This window comes from Primulina eburnea, chromosome 11, assembly GCF_022965805.1.
Source record: "Primulina eburnea isolate SZY01 chromosome 11, ASM2296580v1, whole genome shotgun sequence".
In the NCBI taxonomy this organism is placed as follows: Eukaryota; Viridiplantae; Streptophyta; class Magnoliopsida; order Lamiales; family Gesneriaceae; genus Primulina; species Primulina eburnea.
In genome coordinates, this window is record NC_133111.1 from 10,096,024 (window position 1) to 10,117,548 (window position 21,525).

Genomic DNA, 21,525 nt, shown 5'->3' on the forward strand with positions numbered 1-21,525 from the left:
CATTACTTGAATTTACCCAAGTCCCACTAGTTAAATAATTAATTTAAATTGAGCTCTACAAGATTCAATATAATTTAATTAATTCAACACTTGAATTAATTTAATTATTTTGGACTCTACTAGGTCCACTAGTGTTTAATTAATTCAACACTTGAATTAATTTAATTTAGTCCATAATAATGTTTATGAAAATCACAATTTTCAAATACATTATTCACTTGGCCTAATTTTAATTTAGGAACACTTCCATAAATTTTAATTTACATTTCTCTCATAGAAGTCATACTTCTATTTTTCTTTACGCTTATAAACTCATTTATAAGTCGTTCAACACATTGAACTAATTTTCTCCTTTATAGAAGTCATACTTCTAATTTTCCTTACGCTTATAAACTCCTTTATAAGCCGTTCAACACATTGAACTATTTTTACTTCTCAACGGGATCTAGAAAGCTAGTACTTGTGTGGCCCTCAATGGTTCATTGATACAACTAGCCGTGGGTTCACATCTCCATGTGATTCGAACTAAACATGTCCTTATATGAGCATACCCCAATTGCTCCATTCTTATTTATCAACACCTTGATAATAAGAACGTCAGAACTCAAGTCTGATAGTACCCAACCAATCATGTTAAACGCCTAGCAGCATCGCTTACATGATTCCCTAGGTATCAAATGATAGTGCCTGCAAGAACCATTCTATTATGGTTAGCGTACAGTACGGTCCCTTCAACTCATATATCCCGATCGATTCGACAACCATTGGTTTATCGAGAGTTGTCAATGAATCGATACTATGTGTCATGTCGTAGTTGCATCAATGGTGTAATCTATGAAACCCCTTTCATAATTACCACCATACTCTGCCCAGAGATTTCAACCTACATACACATGATAACACATAGGATATCCATACCCGAAGGTAAGCGGTGAATCCCCGACTACAATGCATCGACACCTATGTGTTTCGACAGAACACCCAACCTTGCCACCTTATGACCCCATAAGAGTCGGTAAACAAGTCAAAGTGTAATTCTAGCACATAGAGTCTCAATGTTGTCCCGGGTCATAAGGACTAATGGTGTACAACCATAAACCAGGACTTTTCCACTCGATAAGTGAGAACCACTTGGAAAGTCCTTTAATGGAGGGTTGTTCAGTGCACTCTACCAGGAGCACCTATCTGCATGCTCGGACATCACAATGTCCCCTACCAATGAAACATGGTACTCACATCGCAGATACTAGTCTCTAACTCGAGCGGCCTATATCCTTCTTAGTGGCGGCTGAATCGACTAGGAACCGTTTAGAATATACAGTATTACAAATATGAGTTTCATGATACTCATCATATGAGCATCTCATATTCTTTCTACTATTTGTATATTCAAGGGCTTTATCTATGCAACTAGCATGGGTATACAGATAAAGATTTGCCAAAATAATAATTTCAAATATTATTAAAATAAAGATTGCTTATACATAGAGTTTCATTGTGAACACTCGGCCAACACTTGGCTCGACGGGCACCTACTCTAACAATCTCCCACTTGCACTAGAGCCAACTACCCATATGCTTTAAACCCATTGATTCGCGATGCTTGTCGAATAATGGTCCAGGTAAAGGCTTAGCTAGTGGATCAACAACATTATCTGCATAGCCGACTATGTCAAAAGACACTTCTCTACTTTCCACAATCTCTCCGAGGATGTGGTACTTTCTCAATACATGTTTGGACTTCTGATGAGACCTTGGCTCCTTTGCTTGAGCTAAAGCTCCCGTGTTGTCACACAACACCGGGACATGAGCAACTCCATTAGGAATGACGCCCAACTCTTGGACGAAATTCCTTATCCAAACAGCCTCCCTTGCTGCATCTGATGCAGCAATGTATTCGGCCTCTGTGCTGGAATCCGCAGTATTGTCTTGCTTGTAACTCTTCCAAGAGACAGCAGCACCATAGAGCATGAATACAAAACCAGAGGTTGACTTCGAGTCATCGATATCGCTTTGGAAGCTAGAGTCGGTATAGCCTTCCAATTTTAGTTCTCCACCCCATAGACCAAGAACAATTTATTGGTCCTTCTTAACTACTTGAGGATGTCTTTCACAGCTTTCCAGTGTGGAAGACCAGGGTTCGATTGATATCCTTTCACTACACATAGTGCAAACGCCACGTCAGGACGTGTAGATATCATTCCATACATGATGTTACCAATTGCCGAAGCATACGGAATGCGTGTCATCGCCACTATCTCTGCATCAGTCTTGGGAGACAGACTTGGATAGGGACACGCCATGACACATTGGTAGATGTCCTCTCATGGACTCATCCATCGAGAACCGCTTCACGATGGTATCAATGTATGTGGACTGGGTGAGACCAAGCCATCTTTTCGATCTATCTCAATAGATCTGTATTCCCAATACAAAAGATGCTTCACCCAAGTCCTTCATCGAGAACTTACTCGCTAACCATATCTTAGTTGATTGCAACATTCCTACATCATTCCCAATGAATAGAATGTCATCAACACAAAGCACCAGGAATGTCACAACACTCCCACTGACCTTCTTATACATTCACGGTTCCTCAAGATTCCTAGTAAAACCAAACTCTTTGATTGTACTATCGAATCTGAGGTTCCAACTCCTAGATGCCTTCTTTAGACCATAAATAGATCTCTGAAGTTTGCATACCATATGCTCACTTCCGACAGATGTAAACCCTTCAGGTTGAGACATGTAAATCACTTTCTTAATATCCCCATTAAGAAAGGCTGTCTTGACATCCATCTGCCATATCTCATAGTCATACTATGCAGCCATGGCTAGCAATATCCTTATAGACTTGAACATTGCAACTGGTGAAAAGGTTTCCTCAAAGTCAACTCCTTGTCTTTGAGTATATCCTTTTGCCACCAATCGCGCCTTGAAGGTCATTACCTTCCCATCCGCCCCAAGTTTCCTTTTGTAAATCCATTTACACCCTGTGGGAACAATTCCCTCAGGTGGATCCACGAGATTCCACACTTGGTTCGAATGCATGGAATTCATCTCAGATTCCATCGCTTCAAGCCATTTGGATGAATCGGCATCAGATAACGCTTTCTTGAAGGTCCTTGGATCACATCCATGGTTAGGCTCATCATAGCCCTCTTCAAGAAGCTGACCATACCTCATAGGTGGTCTCGAGACTTTCTCGGATCTTTTAGGAGCTTGTATCTCCTCACTTGGCTCTTCGGGTGTGGGTTCTATAATCGTGGGTGTCTCTCGAACCTCTTCGAGTTCTATCATCTCCCCTTTTCTATCCAATAGAAAATTCCTTTTTCCAAAAAGTTGCATTCCTAGAAACAAACACCTTTGTTTCTTGGGGATGATAGAAGTGATATCCAACTAAATTCCTTGGATATCCCACAAAGTAACATAAAATGGATCAACAATCCAATTTATCTCCCACTACCTGCTTCATAAGCAGGGCACCCCATATTCTAAGATAAGAATACTTAGGAGGCTTACCCATCCATATCTCATATGGTGTATGCCTTTGAATGGACATTTAGTAGAATATCTTTTAATTTTAAGTTATAGAGATTGTTTTCAAGTACCAAGCAAACATTCATTCATGTAAATGTTGCAAACACCTTTGCAAAATAAACAAGAATATCCATTTTTATCACCATAGAAATGGAAACAATGTTTTTACAAAATTAGGTACAAACAAAACATCTCATAAAATTAACTTAAACTATTGTTCAATAATAAGTAAACATCTTCTATAGCCTTGGAAGCAACTCTTGCTCCATTGCCCATCCTCAAGAAGATCACACCTTCCTTAAGCTTTCTACTTCTTCCCATCACCTGTAACTCATTACAGAGATGTGATTAACATTTGGTATCCAATACCCAAGAAGTAGAGTTAACTGAAATGTTTACTTCAATGTAGAACATACCATTTCCAGAACTTTTCTGGGCAAGATATTCTTTGCAATTATGCCTCCAATGTCCAGGCTTCTTGCAGTGATGACATTCATCACTAGTCTTGTCAGCCTTAACTGGTATGGCTGCCACAACGGGATTCGGAGATTGCCTCAACAAGGGCACGTTCTTCTTGGGACGTTGGAAAGAACGCTTCTTTCCCTTCCCATGTGGATCAATCTTCGTACCAGATGAAGAACCCACATAAAGAACCAACTTCTCTTTCTTGATGGTGGATTCAAACGTAACAAGCATGTTTACCAACTCCTCAAGGGTCGGTTCCATCTTGTTTATGTTGAAGTTCACCACAAAAGGATCAAATGAGCTAGGCAGCGATAACAGCAACACGTCGGTGGTCAACTCCGAAGGCAAGATCAAATCCATGCCAACGAGCTTGTCCACGAGCCCGATCACCTTTAGGCCATGCTCATGGACCGAGGCCCCATCTCGCATGCGCAAAGTGATCAGCTCCTTGACGGTAGCATGCCTGAGAGGACGCGTTTGCTCTCCAAAGAGCTCCTTGAGGTGCAAATGAATGTCAGCAGCACTCTTTGCACCCTCAAAACGCCTCTGCAGCTCATCATTCATAGAAGTCAGCATATAACACCTGGCTATCAAGTCATGGTCACACCATTCCTTGTAAGTCTGCAATTCCTCAGGAGTGCAGTCAGTCGGAGCCTCAACAGGGGGCGACTCAGTCAGTGTATATGCTACCCTTTCCGAATTCAAGACGATTTTCAGGTTTCTTAGCCAAGTGAGGTAATTAGGTCCAGTTAATATGTGTTTGTCGAGTATTATGGATATCGGATTGCGAATCGAAGAGATTGTCAATTTGTACTGAAAAGTGAAAACAGATAAATGTTGGTGATTATTTTAAAATATTTAGTAAGATATGAAGTTTGGACTTTTACTTCATAAATATTCGCTCCCACTGTTTTGACATCTTTCACTACCCTCTAGTGAAAACGGGAAACTCCTTTCCTCAGTAGGTACGTAAGGTCCAATTAGCGAATTATGATCCCGAATAATATCAGCCAATCACAATTCCTAAAAGGTAGTTTCCAATTGCATCACAATGCAACCCTCTACGTAAACTTTTGTCTCACGTTTGATTAGGACCCAATAATATGACGTCGTTCATCTTCACGTGTCAAGCCTTACCCATCGATGTTGAACCTTAATGGACGGTCGCCATGAGTTCCCCCAATAATATGAGCCGAAATCATGGGAGTTCCACGTAGTTCACATCACCATGTCAATGGATGTCACAGCTTTCCGGCACCCAAAGCTCCCCCAATAATATGAGACGAGCCCCGAGTACGGGTAGCGTTCATCATGCACCCATTGTCGATGGAAGACAAGGAAATTATAAACAAATTTATAATTCCCCTTTTCGGGCTTAATATTAATTTTGAATCTTATTCAAAATGAGGGTTTTTAAATTTTGAAAGGTCTCATCATTAATTTTATTTAAAAAACTCGCCATGTTTGATCGTATGTTTGCCGGATTCATGCAACTTTGTTATTATCATAATAATAACGCACATACTCATTATTTATAACATATCATGCATATATTATAAACAGTAAACAAACAAGGATGATCAATCGCCCCAATACTAATGGCCCGTGTGAGCTAAACACGGGCCTAGGTCCAATCCTAGGGTAAATGCACGGGATGCAATGCAACTATTACATTAGCTTCCAATATTTACATGTCTTCGATCTTCATAATCATCATGGCCACCATCTTCCAATCTTGATCATCCACTATACTAATATTTACAAATAAATATCCATGGCAAATAGGGATACATCTCATGGGGTGGGAACGGGCCATAAACCAAGCCCACTTTATAAATTGATAATTATTACAATCATTCAACATCAAATATCCTAGCATACACCTAGCAAATTGGGCTTGGGCTTTTGATCATCCTTCATGCATAATATCACATATCATACACCATCAATTAATTATCACAATAATTAATTGATCCAATATTATATATCTTGATCCAATCACTAACCGCCACGATTATAAATTAAATTAACAAAGTATACAAACACCTTTGCCTACTTTCCAATTAATTTATTTATAACCGAATTTCTTATAAATCACAATTTACTATAAATAATTAAAGTCCAACTTCAATTATTTATTTTATGAGAAAAAATTTGCAACTTTTGTAATTTTAAACTTAAGGGCCCAAAAACTTATTTTTCACCAAAAACATTTTTGGCCCATTTAAAATTCACAAACATGTTAGCCATCTAATGGCCCAACAACTCAAGGTCCATGACACTTTGATATTCCAAAACACTTTTGGAAACCCTAGTCGTCATTGCCGTCGCCGGATTCCGGCCAACATGCCCAAAAAAAAATTTTTTTTTTTAAAATTTTGAGAGGGGGTTTCGGGCAGCCCCTCGGGCTGCCCTTGCTGCCCGTTTCGGGCAGCCCCTCGGGCAGCCCGAGGCGCCCAAATGGGCAGCATGTTGCTGCCGAAATTTTGCTCCAAGATGGCCTCGATTTTTGATGCAAAAAATATCTCAAGCGGTTAGAAATCAATCTCAACATAATATCTTGTATTTGCTACACAAAAACGTAACCATAGCTCGGATACCACTTGAAAGGGGATCGGTTACGGTGACCGGAAGCGCTACGGAAGTTTAAAAAACGAATTTTAAGGGAAAAATTTCGGCCACCATGCATTTGGTGTAGCAAATACAAAAACACAACTATGTCATACATAGGGTGTAAGAAAATCGTTACCTATCAACCTCTTGAGGTTGATTTTGGCACCAACTAAGGTGTAAACACCTTAGCTCTTGAATGGCATGAAGATCTACAAGCTTCCTCCTCCTTGAGTCTTTCCTTCAAATTAGGCCCACCACCAACTAGGTAGATCCCCTCATATTTTGCACTAGAAAAATATGAGGATTTTTCAAAGAGAAGAAGTATTATTCTCCAACAATTGAAGAACAAGAAAATGAAGAAAAATGGAGAGAAAAATCATTTGGAGGTTTCGGCCATGTGTATGCAAGAAATGGGGAAGGGAGACTTGTCTTGGTAGTGAAAAAGGTGTTCCAAAAAGTTGCATGCCATGCCTTGAAAACTCAAAAGGTAGTCTCCCAACCTTTCACCTCCCATGCATGCATATTATATGGTTTTTAATCAAATTAAAAACCTTGGACTAAATTTTAATTATCTCAAACATATTTGAGACTAATTAAACATTACTTGAATTTACCCAAGTCCCACTAGTTAAATAATTATTTTAAATTGAGCTCTACAAGACTCAATATAATTTAATTAATTCAACACTTGAATTAATTTAATTATTTTGGACTATACTAGGTCCACTAGTGTTTAATTAATTCAACACTAGAATTAATTTAATTTAGTCCATAATAATGTTTATGAAAATCACAATTTTCAAATACATTATTCACTTGGCCTAATTTTAATTTAGGAACACTTCCATAAATTAAAATTTACATTTCTCTCATAGAAGTCATACTTCTATTTTTCTTTACGCTTATAAACTCATTTATAAGTCGTTCAACACATTGAACTAATTTTCTCCTTTATAGAAGTCATACTTCTAATTTTCCTTACGCTTATAAACTCCTTTATAAGCCGTTCAACACATTGAACTATTTTTACTTCTCAACGGGATCTAGAAAGCTAGTACTTGTGTGGCCCTCAATGGTTCATTGATACAACTAGCCGTGGGTTCACATCTCCATGTGATTCGAACTAAACATGTCCTTATATGAGCATACCCCAATTGCTCTATTCTTATTTATCAACACCTTGATAATAAGAACGTCAGAACTCAAGTCTGATAGTACCCAACCAATCATGTTAAACGCCTAGCAGCATCGCTTACATGATTCCCTAGGTATCAAATGATAGTGCCTGCAAGAACCATTCTATTATGGTTAGCGTACAGTACGGTCCCTTCAACTCATATATCCCGATCGATTCGACAATCATTGGTTTATCGAGAGTTGTCAATGAATCGATACTATGTGTCATGTCGTAGTTGCATCGATGGTGTAATCTATGAAACACCTTTCATAATTACAACCATACTCTGCCCAGAGATTTCAACCTACATACACATGATAACACATAGGATATCCATACCCGAAGGTAAGCGGTGAATCCCCGACTACAATGCATCGACACCTATGTGTTTCGACAGAACACCCAACCTTGCCACCTTATGACCCCATAAGAGTCGGTAAACAAGTCAAAGTGTAATTCTAGCACATAGAGTCTCAATGTTGTCCCGGGTCATAAGGACTAATGGTGTACAACCATAAACCAGGACTTTTCCACTCGATAAGTGAGAACCACTTGGAAAGTCCTTTAATGGAGGGTTGTTCAGTGCACTCTACTATTACAAATATGAGTTTCATGATACTCATCATATGAGCATCTCATATTTTTTCTACTATTTGTATATTCAAGGGCTTTATCTATGCAACTAGCATGGGTATACAGATAAAGATTTGCCAAAATAATAATTTCAAATATTATTAAAATAAAGATTGCTTATACATAGAGTTTCATTGTGAACACTCGGCCAACACTTGGCTCGACGGGCACCTACTCTAACAATATCTTGTGTATTTAACTGATTAACTCTTGCTTTCAAACTGTTTTGATCAGTTGGAGTATTTGTCAGTTCAGTTGACACCATAACTGAACTAAAGAATGCAAAAACTAATCTGTCTTCTTTCGATTATTCAGTTTACATAAGATAAAATTCTTTCTAAGTTAACAGTCTTCTTCACAAAGGATTACTTCGAGTTTCTTCCACTTGGTTTAAAACCAAACTCGATTTAATTCATCGGTGTTAATATTCTTAGAACACTAGCTATTGCAGCTCATTGGAGAATATTTTGTTTGAAGCATCCCAAAGATGCTGAGCAAACAATCCTTCAATCTTCCTGCTGAAAGCTGCTGTGCACTACTGATCTGGATTCAGTAACAACTGAAGGACTATGGAATTATTACAAAATAATCACCAATATTTTGTGATAATACAAGTACGATTGCAATTACATACAACCCGATTCTTCACTCCAGGACTAAGCACATTGATGTCAGGCATCACTTCATCAGAAATCATGCTCTGAAGAAAGCAATAAGGCTGGAATACATCTCAACTGAACAACAAGCAGCTGACATCTTCACCAAACCATTACCAGAGACTAAGTTTTCTTATTTTCGAAATATTCTTGGTTTAATTGATTTATCTTAATCTTTGATGATGATATGTCAGTTGTCATTTCCTTTATATATCTGTTCAGTTAGTCATTATCAGATTTCATTATAATAACTGTTCAGTTAGTTATCATCAGTTGTCATTTTTATAATAAATGTTCAGATAGTTATTACTAGTTAGTTTGCAGAGAAGGAAAGGACAATGAATCAAAACAAAAAATTTATTGATGATAAAATTGAAACCAAGTTACACGATCCATTTGTTCTCCAGCGACATCTTGCCAAACAGTTAGTCAAATCATGACTGTTGATACTCCTGAAGGCTTCTGTAAAACAAATAATTTCAAACAAGTACCATTCCTTCTTGAGCATCAGATGAATCAGCACATCATCTTTTACAAGCTCGAAAATATGATCGACTTCCGCAAGTCTCTTATACTTCTTTGCAGTTGATCTCTGCTTCCCAGTAGTAGGAAACTCACCACTATGAATTGACTGGAGGTCACGAAACGTGGTCCAAACGGACATAACTTTTGAATAGACGTACTCCTCAAGAGCCTTCTTCAGTCTTTCAAAACGATAATGTGTCCATGAAAAATGAGGAATGTTGGAACTAATTGAACAATCCATCAGGGTTTAGATATTATTATCAAATAAAAATGATGTTATTTATAGACAAATCTTAAAGAGACGGGAGGAAGACGAAGAGTCATCAGTTACCAAAATGGACTTAACTGATCCAGACTAAGTTTCTCTTACCCTTATTTATTTTATATGAATTTATTGAGGGGGGGATATCGAATATAAACGGTATCGAATATAACGGTTAACTGAGAAGACAATAGTCAGTTGGTCCTTGACTGAAATGATTCAGCTCATAACTGGTCACTCAGTTGCTGACCTAACTGATCTTCTCCAATTTTAACTGATAAATCGATAAATATACCATAATAAGTGATGTGACTGTTTATTACGCATTAAATGTCTTTCAATGAATAATGTTTTAAATCGTGGTCCCACATAGTCCACTTAAGTTCTACACCCGATTTACTCACACGATGTCACTTAAATTTTCATGGACTGACACGTGTCCAAAAATTTTAACAGTCACATACAAACGAACTTATCCCTGCCTCATTTTAGTTCTTCTTCCTTTATGTGCAATTTCAACCTACAGAGCAAATCAACATTCTAAGAATTCTTTCACGCAGAAAATCAACTTTTCCATGGCAAACCAAGTTCCCGCACACCTACTGAACGCCATGGCCATTGACTTCGATTCAGTCCTTTCTGTTCATGACGAGGCTATTAAGAGTGTGTTTATCAAGATTGAAGCTGCTAGATTGAAAACATTTCCGGGACTTTCTTCCCAAGAAATCTACCCTAAGGAGATTCAAGATCTTAATGCCAACGGATTCATTTCTGCTGACGAAAATATCACTAATACTATAAAAAATCATCTATTGATGATAGATGAAGATTCATTCAGAAACCTCTTTCAGCAGCCAACTGATGGGCTAACAAACTTCTCTGAGGTCAAATTTTCCGATGTTGAGGAGATGCAAACTCTATTGTCGGCTGAAGGTAGGAAAATCAAAGTTTCCGATCCAAAGAAGGAATTGAAGCTGGAAATCCAACTGCTAGCTGATATTGTACCAAAGGGCTTCTAGCAAAGGCAAGATCCTTTGCTGCATTTACTTTAGAGAAATTCCAAGTCATGACTGCCATCATGATTGGCAAAAAGATGAAATGGAAAGGGATTATCTTCACCCTATTGAAGAATATGTTTCAGTCTTCTAAGCATTCCAAGGGATTTGCCGTGCAACTCAGCTACCTGCTGAAATTCAAGGGCCTAGTGGGTGATTCATCTGATCGATCATCCAAATTCAAGATCTTAAATACTAAGAGTGTTCAGCTACCGAATCTTAAGCTGGACATCTCTCCTGAGAAATTTGTCAAAGTAAAAAAGGATAATGGGACGCAGGAGGCTCCCAAATCAGTTAAGAAAGCTCAAATGGAAACTCAGAAAAAGGCAATCAAATTTAAACTGATTGTCAGTGAGACTGACTCTGAGAAGACCCCGCCTCTCAAGATATCCAAAAGGCCCAGGACTCAAAAGACAAAACCAGTGATGGCTGTGGGCATCATCCCATCTGAGAGGCTTATTCAATCTGGATTTGAATAGCCGATCAAGGCTACTATTCCACTAATAGAAATACAAGTTGAAACGTCAACTGATGATCAGTTACCTCTAGCTGCTGTTCTAAAGAAGACTGCCACCGAATCTGGTGAAAAGAAGAAATCTGTTGGAGTTAATGCTCAACTCATCACTATCTCTGGCCCAACTTCCTTGCCATCTGCCAGACCTAAAGGGATAGTGATTCGAGAAATAGTTGATGCAACTAGGTCAGACTGAGCATTCCTAATGTTCTGACTGCTTCAAAGGGCAAAGAAATTGTTGGAAACAAAATTACGGCGTTTGACAAATTTCCAACTGATTATGTGAACCAATTGTATCTAGTAAACTGAACTCAGCAACTGATCTACGCAACTGAAACGCACCTCAGTTATTCTCCTCACCAGCTAATTACCCAGCAGCTGATTAATTCAGCTGAACACGTCAACCGACAGATAGTACCACTACAGTCTGCAACTATTAGTGGGACGCTACATTTCAGAGGTCACAGAGTACGGTTGTCAGAAAAATAACGACGTGGCATATCCACGGATATAATATTCAAACAATAGTTAATGTTACCGTTGAAATGAATGCTTATGAATAGTTGAAGAGAGCAGCTGAGAAGCAATGCAACCAACAACATAATTCGAATCTCTTTGAAGCTTGCTGTTACGCTGCAAAATTCTTTACTTGCATTCAAATATCGAAAGCTCTCGCTTACTTGTTATATCAGTAGCATTCAGGCTATACATTTGAGCTTGCTAGCACTTTGTAATATCTGCTAATTCGTTAAGTTGTGCTAAATTCAGTCAAGGACTGTAAAAGCGTTTTGTAACTAAGAGTTTCAGCTTTGGCAGTGATAAGTCCAAACTGAAGTGGGTCAGTACAAGTCTTGTATTTGATCAAAGTCTTTTAGTGGATATCCTATATTCGTGATAGAAGGGGTGACGTAGGAGTTATTCAAGTCTCCGAACATCCAGAAACAATTGTGTTCTTTTACTTCAGTTGTTATATTTCAGTTAGATATTCTATCTTTCAGTCAGTTCATATTCCGCAACTGTTTTCTTCAGTTTAACTGATTGTCATTGACTGACGCGATACCTAGAGTTAGTTTGTAACAGAACTGAATCCAAATCTTCGAAGAAAATATAAAATTTGTGAAGTGTTTATTCAACCTCCCCTTCTAAACACTTTTTTATCCGTTTAACCGATCCTTTCAGAAAAGTTGAATTAAGAGCCTAGATCAACCAACACAATTCAAACTCACATTGACCTTATCTGGAAGGAGGTCAATGAATTTTCTAAGGGTAAACTCAAAACTTTTGATGAATGGGTAAAATTTAGAACTCTTGTGTTTGCCAGGAAACTGCAGAAGAAATCAGTTATGAAGAAGTTCATTGCCTTGGAAATTTTTTTATAAAAATGGTCAGTGGCTCAGGCATTGCAAAAGAATAATTATTTATTTGATCAAGTACGGGCGAATAAGCTAAAACAGATGATTGGTCAGCTATGCCAAAACTATGATCCCACCAGCCCAACTGCCTTCATTGACAAAGCAGTTCATGACCAGCTGGACATGGATCTTTTATCTCTACAAATGACGATCAAGAATTGGGAACTGGATCAGGAACTAATCATTCCAGAAGATTCCCAAGAAATTTCATCAGATGAGCCAGCTGATCAATCATCTCAACCGGAAAAGCTATCCAAGGACCCAGTTACTGACTCTGCTGAACAGGTAACTGATCCTTCTTCTAAGGATGCACTTCAATCAACTGATGTTCCTCAGACCTCAACTGCTAGATCTGAACTCTACACGGAAGCTGAATTATCATTGGCAAATACTGATGAAGTAATCAAATTAGTTGCCTATGATATTCAACTAATCTCTACCGAAGTAGTTGAAGAATTTTTTACAACTGAAGGACCAGTTTCTCAAGCCCTATCTCAACAAATTGAAGAGCCAGTTCAGTTGACTTCCACAACTGAACATGCAGTTTTGAGAAGTGAAGAAGCAGTTCAGTCACCCGCTATGACTGAAAAAATTATATTTGTAGAAGCATCAGCTGAACAACCAATTCTAGGAACAACGCTATTTCAACTGATCTTCCACCTCTAGAACCTTCTAACTCTATTGCTGATCCAACTTCTTCTTCTCCACAGCCTCAACAGGCAGCTCTACCTGAAGATACCCCTGAAATGGTCAAACCTTCAACTGAAACAATTGACGGGGCTCTGGTAATCTTTGATCAAGAGAACAGAGAGCGGGAACCAGAAACATCTGGAGCCATGTCTCTTGGCATCTCAATAGCAACTGAATCTTTGTCTGAAGAAATTCAGGCGATTCAAACCAACCTCGTTAGTATAGTATCTTCCATTTCAGATTTCAAGTCGACCAATTTTTCCACACTATGAGGTTTGATTCTATCAAGGACAATACCATGAGAAACTTGCAGCAAATTCAAAAGGACGTCACTGCACTATTCCTTCAAATGGACGAACTGAGGAAAGACAGAATGTCAGCTGAAGCAAAAGGTTGATGAGTTTGACAAAAAGAGGAAGAACAAGGAAAGGATCAACCAGAGCAATCTTCGAAGACTTTCAAGAAGAAATAGAAGATTATTTTATTCTGATTATTTGAAGATTATTTCATTCTTTTATTCTTTGTACAAATTTGTACATTGAAAGAATTATTTTATCTACAATAAGTTCAGTTGATCAGTATCAGTTCTTAATTTCCAAGTTTTGTCAAACACCTAAGAGGGAGAAATTGTTGGAAACTGAATTTCAAATGTTTGACAAACTGAGCGCCTAACTGATCTAAAAAGAATGATAATTGATCTAAAACATGTTGCCATTAACTGAAGAAAAACACGCAGATTTTCGAAGGCAACTTAACTACGCAGACAACTAATTGATCAGTTACTACAGAAAATTGTGAGCTTCTCAACTACATTCTATCAGCTGATACCACAACTGAACATGTCATCAGTTAAGACATTCAACCGAAAAAAGCTGACTGCAACAAGTAGTGGATCGCCGCATTTCAGAAAAACTGCAGTGTACGACTGTCAGAAGAATGTTGACGTGACGTGGAATGCAACATATAGAAAGGTTCAAATTGTATTTAATATTAACGTTAGAGGGAAGCCTATAAATAGCAGAGAAGATCAACTGAAGAAGCTCTCTGGAATCTTTGAATCCTCGAACTCTTGAATTCTTGAACTCAGAACACTCGAAATCTATTCAGTTACACTGCCAAAATTTTTTAGAACAGAAAAGATCGCGTTTATTGTATTCATTCATAGCTGCTAGGCTATAATTTGAGCTTTCAACACAGACTGTATTACTCGATCTAGAAGAGAACAATTGTGTTAGATTTATTCAGTTCTATTGAGTTCTGAAAACAAGTTTGTAACTAAGAGTTTCAGTTTGGCAGTGTTAAGTCCAAACTGAAGTGGGTCTATACAAGTGTTTGTATCGATCAAAGTCTTTTAGTGTATATCATATCCTTGAGATAGAAAGGTTGACGTAGGAGTTTGAAATCTCCGAACATCCATAAAATCCTGTGTCTTATTATTCCAATTTATATTCTATCTGTCGGTCAGTTTATTTCTGCGCAACTATGTTAACTGATTGATATTGACTTACAAGATTCCCGAGTATCAGTTTATTATCAAATTGACTCATCAGTTGAAAATGTTTTGAAAATTGAGAATGTTTATTCGACCCCCCACTTCTAAACACTTTTTCACCCTTAACCGATCCTATCAGAAATGTTGCATGCTTGGTTTTAAAGAAAAATGTTATATGCTTGTTTAATTATATAAAGTGATGAGAATACTAAACGTTGAATGAAGTGAAGTAATTGTGACTAATACGATGATATGTTGGAGATATCGTGAGGGTGAAGGTCTTAGTAGGAGCCCGGCGATCGTATTTCCATTAATACAAATACGATGATATGTTGAAGATATCGTGAGGGAGAATGCCCCAGAGGGAGCCCGACGATCGTATTTCCATTGACACAATATGATATGTTAATACGTAAGGCCAAGGCTCAGTTGATGGGTGAGAGTGTCGCTGATGTCTCCGCCGCCCAGTACTGTAGTTACATATAGATGGATTCATCGCCCAATACATAAACGAATACGAAAGTCAAAATTATCGATCTGAATTCAACAAAAGGAATATGAATATGAATATGGATATAGAAACAAATACGAATATGAATATGAAAACGTTGATATGGATATGAATATGAATACGTTGATATGGATATGGATAAGAATATGAATACAATGAATATGGATATGGATACGAATATGAATATGTTTATGAGGAATATGAATATGTATATGTTGATATGAAAATGTTTATAAAAATGTTTACGAAAATGTTTATGAAAAAGACTATGAAAATGTTAATGTTTAAGTTTATGCATCTTTATGAAAATAGTTATGTTTAAAGTTTATGCATCTTCATTAAAACGATATTTTAAGTCCAAGTATTTTTATTTTTGTATGTGATCTGTATATGTATTAATTGTTATCAGATTATGGTGTGTTGAGTCTTTAGACTCACTAGGTGTGATTGATGTAGGTGACTATTATAATAATGTTAATGGAGGTCTTGATGGTTGACTTTTCTGGACTGAAGGTGCACATAATCCAGGGACCGAAGCTAGTTTTCTGCACCAGTTTATTAGGATTTATGATTTCAAGTTATATTAAATATCTTTTTATGATTATTTATTTATGTTTATGAGTGGTTTTGAGAAGTTATAGTATGGACTATACTTTTCAAATAATGTTTTTAGGTTTGGTAAAACATTAACGATTATATGATTCAAACTATTTTCCTGTATTTTCAAATGTTAATTGATTGCTTTATTTTTAAAATAGTGTCAATGTATCTTAAAATATATATATATATATATATATATATATATATATATATGTATTTTTTGAATTATGGAGATTAAGGAGAAGAAAAAAAATTTTAGCACATTTTAAGAAAACGAGTAGTGGACGTTTCACATGCAGTCTTCAACAATGACTCAAGTGATAGATGAGTCTGGTTCCAAGGAATTTAAGGCATCGATGATTTAGAGAGCATTAGACTCAAGGATTACATTGAAAAAGTGCAAATCTTTAATCCAACTAAGTGTTTCCCTACCCCCAGCACTTTGGCAATCAAAGGATAACAAATACCTGACAGTCTGCCCTGAATAGCGATCACAAATGATCCAAGATGGTTCTTTATCTGAATATACGTTACATTTCAGAAAAGGCTTCGGGGGTTCTTCCATCTATTAATTATATGTTCTCTATGCAGAGAAAGATAGTGCAATGACATAAAATGAGATTCTTGCCACTGAGAACGAAGGTACAAAGCCGGCTGAAAGATAGTGGTTGTCAGATACTCTTTGCCTTGCACACCACATTGAAATAAAGTTTCTTGTATTCATAAATAGTACAACCCTGTGACACATGAATCCGAATTTCTCAAGGTGATAAATGGTCCACAGTATGGGTGGTTAATACCTGAAAAATGAAAATCCCACCAATGACTGAGCGACGTAGAGAATAAATGAACCGGTCTCACTTAATGAGAGTTTTAAAAGATTTGATAGGTGATACTTATATCAACAAGGTGCATCTTTTTTCTGGAGCTCATCACATAAGAACTCTAAAGTTAAGTGTGCTTGACTCGGAGAAATTATTAGATGGGCAACCCCAATAGAAGTTTCTCAATATGTGTGTGAGTGAAGATATAAACATACTGAAAAGACTTGTGTTGGTATGGTTGTGACACTCGTCAAATTTGGAAAGTTACAAATTTTTTCCAAGAGAAAATGCCATATGTGAGGAAAGATATAGGAGGAAATGATAATCATGCAAAAGAACTTGGAGTGTGTATATCAAAGATGGTATTATATTGTATTCATAGAAAATGGATTTACTAGATAAGAAAACAATCATTCGGTGTAGATTAAAAGAAAATCTAATTGATGGTTTGGATTTGAAGATAGGATTTCATGGATGAGATAACAATCCTATGGTGTATATTTAAATAAAATATGATGGATGATTTAGATTTGAAGATGTGATTTCATGGATGAGATGTATATCAAAAGAAAATCATATGGATGGTTTAGATTTGGAAATATGATTTCATGGATGAGATAAAAATCATACGGTGTATATTAAAAGAAAATATGATGGGTGGTCTAGATTTGGAGATAAGATTTCCTAGACAAGATAACATAATAAGCATACAATGTCATCATTTATTCACTTGGATATACCAAATTTCTGCTTTAATTTTATTATTTGTTTTGATAATCACAAGTAAACTTTGAAGCTCAACTATCATTTATATATGCGAGTGATTGTGTATGAAGATTTAATCCTTTAGAGTGTATTTATCTCTCAAATGTATCCCAACCATTGGGCTTGTTATCATTCTAGCTAATTTCTTCATGTAGGTTGCTCATGCTTTGAATCATCTTCCAAAACTTGTATTTGATCTTCTAGATGTATATATAGACTCCAACAATGATATATACGTCTAACACAAGAATATGACCGTGAGAAAATTTTCTGTACTGTTTCTGGTATTAAAACGGTCAAATCCACCTTACTGGACATTTTTCCTGAGCCTAACTGATTATGACGTTTTGTTCAGTTGGGCTCTTCAGCAAGACTGGTAATTCAGTTTGGGTCGTCTGCTAGACTGGTCATTTAGTTTGGTTCGTCTGCTAGACTGGTCATTAAGTTTGGTCTTGTCAACTAGATTGAACTAAACTGATGAGGTTTGCTGAAATCAGCAAGGTTGATTTCAGTCTGTGCTAAATTTGTGTTTTTATCATCATTTATCGGCATCTTAAACTCTGATTCAGATTTTGACTTGTGAAGATAATTTGTAGATTATCGTCTTATCTTCGTAACATGTACTAAATTATTCCATTTAAATGACCAATATGATCAGGCTGACCAAAATACTGCAACTGCTCATGTTAAACTGATCCTTACTGATCAGCCAAACTAATGAGACTTTTTGTCATCCGTTTGCCTAGATAAAATCCGATATAGACCAATTGACATGAAATAATACTTGTCCCAAATTGAGGTTTTGTTCAATGGTTTTTCCAGCTGATCATTTTCATCACCGAGATGTGAGATATCATCGAAACACTATAACTTGCCACATTTTGAGTTTTTCTAAATTCGATTTTCATCTTCCATCTTGAGTTAGAAATTTTACAATTGATTAAATATGTTATAAACATAATAAAAAAATTTGTTATCATCAAAATACATATTGCTAGAGTTTCTAAACCATACATATAGACTTGTGGGCAGCGGGTTATGCGAGCCGACCCGCTTATTTTTTTAAGAAAAAATGCTAACATTATTATAATAAACATACAAGAAAAATATACTTCATCAAATAGTTTCATAAAATACTTACAAATATTAAAATAAGAAATTAAGAAAGCATACAATATAATCTATAAAAATTAAAGTGCTTAAACAAAACATGAAGAAACTAAACAAATACTATAAAGTCAATTCTCATTAAACTCCATTCAATCTTCATCTTCTACAATAGCTCACTTCACTGTTTCTTCATCAAAAATTTCAACAACATTGGATCCTTCTCGGAATGAATATGTTTTGAAATTTGCACATTAATCATCGTCTGCATCTAAAAGTCACAAAGTAAGCCAATATATCAATTTAAGAAAAGTAACACACACACACACACACACACACACATATATATATATATATAAGTGAAATTACCATAAACATAACCACGCAACCAGTTACACGTGCAAATAAGAACTTGCACTTTTACAAGAAGGATGCGACTTCTGTACTTGATGAGCACATGAGCATCAATGGAAAAATTTGACTATGATGCAACCATAGTTATGTGGATAGACAAAATATCGCATGCCATCAATGAAAGTGAAGGGTATCGATGCTTATGATTCTTCCAATGCCCCCAAAACATATAAATTTTGATAATATACAAATTAAAGTTTTTGCTCCTCCAAATAAAGATCTAATTCAGATTTCCTTGTACTTCTAATGGTTTGACTCTCATATGCCATGATTTCCTACATCAATTAACTCATGGTAAAGCAATATAGACATAAAAACAAACCAAAGATTGAATATAAGAAATGGAAAAGAAATACATCATTCTAATACTTACATCATAGATTCTTTTGCCTTTATTTTTAATTTCTCCACCACTTTGAATATGTGAAATTGCAACAGAAGATGATCTTGGTTGTGAATAACTTGTATGATTGGTGTTAGAATACTGCTCAAAAAGCTTATACAACTTTGTCTTCACAATCAACATCTTCTCTTGGCATTTGATAGGATCATCATCAAGCTTCGAATAAAAAAAATCTAGCATCTTAAACTTTATTTGTGGGTCAAGAATTGCCCCAAATGCAAGCACCACGCTATATTGATTCCAATACTTATCAAACTTCTCTTTCATCATTTTACACATATCACTTACCACCAAATCTTCATTTGACAATTTCTCATTTAACAAAACCTCGATCTTCCAAACTTGCATGAAGTACAAATTTGATGTATGATAAGAAGAACCCGAGATCAAATTGTTAGTATCATAAAATGGCTCAAGAAATCCACATATTTTCTCTCTTGTTTTCCACTCTTCAATTGAAGGACCATATTTATAATTATTATCATTCAATTGAAGAGAAGAAAATGCCTTTTTATGTTCGATGGCACTATCCAACATCAAATATGTTGAATTCCAACGAGTAGGCACATCCGATCTCAAGCCAATACCACTGTCAATGTTACAAACTGCTCTCACACATTCTTCAAATTTTCTCATCATACACTCTGAGCCTTTCACATACTTGATAGATTTTCTAATTTTATTCAAAGCTACACTAGCTATTTTGAGACCTTCTTGGACAATGAGATTCAATATATGAGCAGAACAACGAATATGAAAAAATTCACCATCATGCATCAAGCTATCATGCAACGAGAGTCGTTCTTTCAAAATTCCTTGCATATTATCATTGCTTGATGCATTATCCAATGTCAAAGAGAAAACTTTTTTCTCAATCCGGCACTCCTTCAAAAATCCAAACAATTTTGATGCCAATTTGACTCCTGAGTGTGGAGGAGGCATATGAACAAAGCTAAGTATTTTACTATTCAATTTCCAATCATCGTCAACAAAGTGGGCACTCAAGCAAATGCAGTCCATACATCTGAGGTTAAACAAATTATATTTTTTATGTTATCCAAAGTTTGCCTAAGTTTCTCTTTCTCTCTCATGTAGATTCTTGAAATTTCGGAAACCGTAGTATTTTAGGAAATGCAAAGCACATCATGATTTATATATTTAACCCAAGCTCTAATACTATCATACTCGATAAAATAAAATGACAAATCGTGCTTAATAACGGCACCAGCTAATAACTCACATGAAATTTTTTTGTCTATTTTTTTTTACCTCATGTTCCCATCATGATCAATAATCATTTGTCCAACATCATGAAATTTTACCATTTTGCAATTTTGAAGATGACGCCTTAATGTAGAAGTCCCGTATTGTTTTCACCCACATTTATACTCTTTCTTGCCTGCCTTACATTCGGCTCTTTGTATACCATCTTGATCAATCTCTTTTTTCGTAAAATTATTCCAGACATCAAAATATTCTTTAGGCTTTTTGATGTAGCTTCCTCTTGACCATGCTTGTTGTTTCCAATTTCTTGATAATCATCTATGTTAGTACTTTGGTTTATGGTAGAATCCATAATCTGCAAATACAATAATACTATCACCATATTAGAAAGTAAAAGAAACAATTGAAGCACACAAGCTAGACACATTCATAACAACTCTAACTTAATAAAGAAAAACCTCTACAGGTTGTCTCTTTGTCGTACACCATATATGAATATAGCCAAGAACTTTCACCGTGATATGATCTCAAGTACATATAATTGATGTTGGAACATTTCCTGTTCGCAATCTTAATTTTGATGTTAACAAAACTTGCTATTTTGTTTCTAATGATTTACTTTAGTGCGCAAGTAGCTAGGAAC

At 36.3% G+C, this 21,525-nt stretch overlaps 1 protein-coding gene across 1 annotated transcript; it reads right to left on the reverse strand.

Annotated features, from left to right (window-relative positions):
- Window positions 1-19,446: 19,446 nt before the first annotated feature.
- LOC140805375 (zinc finger BED domain-containing protein RICESLEEPER 2-like) lies at window positions 19,447-20,983 on the reverse strand. The gene is made up of 3 exons (XM_073161647.1): window positions 20,928-20,983; window positions 19,629-20,682; window positions 19,447-19,530 (listed from the first exon to the last, which is right to left on the reverse strand). The coding sequence occupies exons 1-3, from the start codon at window positions 20,981-20,983 to the stop codon at window positions 19,447-19,449; spliced, it is 1,194 nt and encodes a 397-aa protein (XP_073017748.1).
- Window positions 20,984-21,525: the final 542 nt, after the last annotated feature.

Excerpts from the sequence above, each read along its gene's own strand:
- LOC140805375 (XM_073161647.1), bottom strand. The coding sequence starts at position 20,983 with ATGGTAAAATTTCATGATGTTGGACAAATGATTATTGATCATGATGGG. Across the intron at positions 20,683-20,927 it reads GATCATGATGGGAACATGAG|ATGTATGGACTGCATTTGCT; the intron begins GTAAAAAAAAAT and ends GTTTAACCTCAG. Across the intron at positions 19,531-19,628 it reads AAGGCAAAAGAATCTATGAT|GAAATCATGGCATATGAGAG; the intron begins GTAAGTATTAGA and ends TAATTGATGTAG.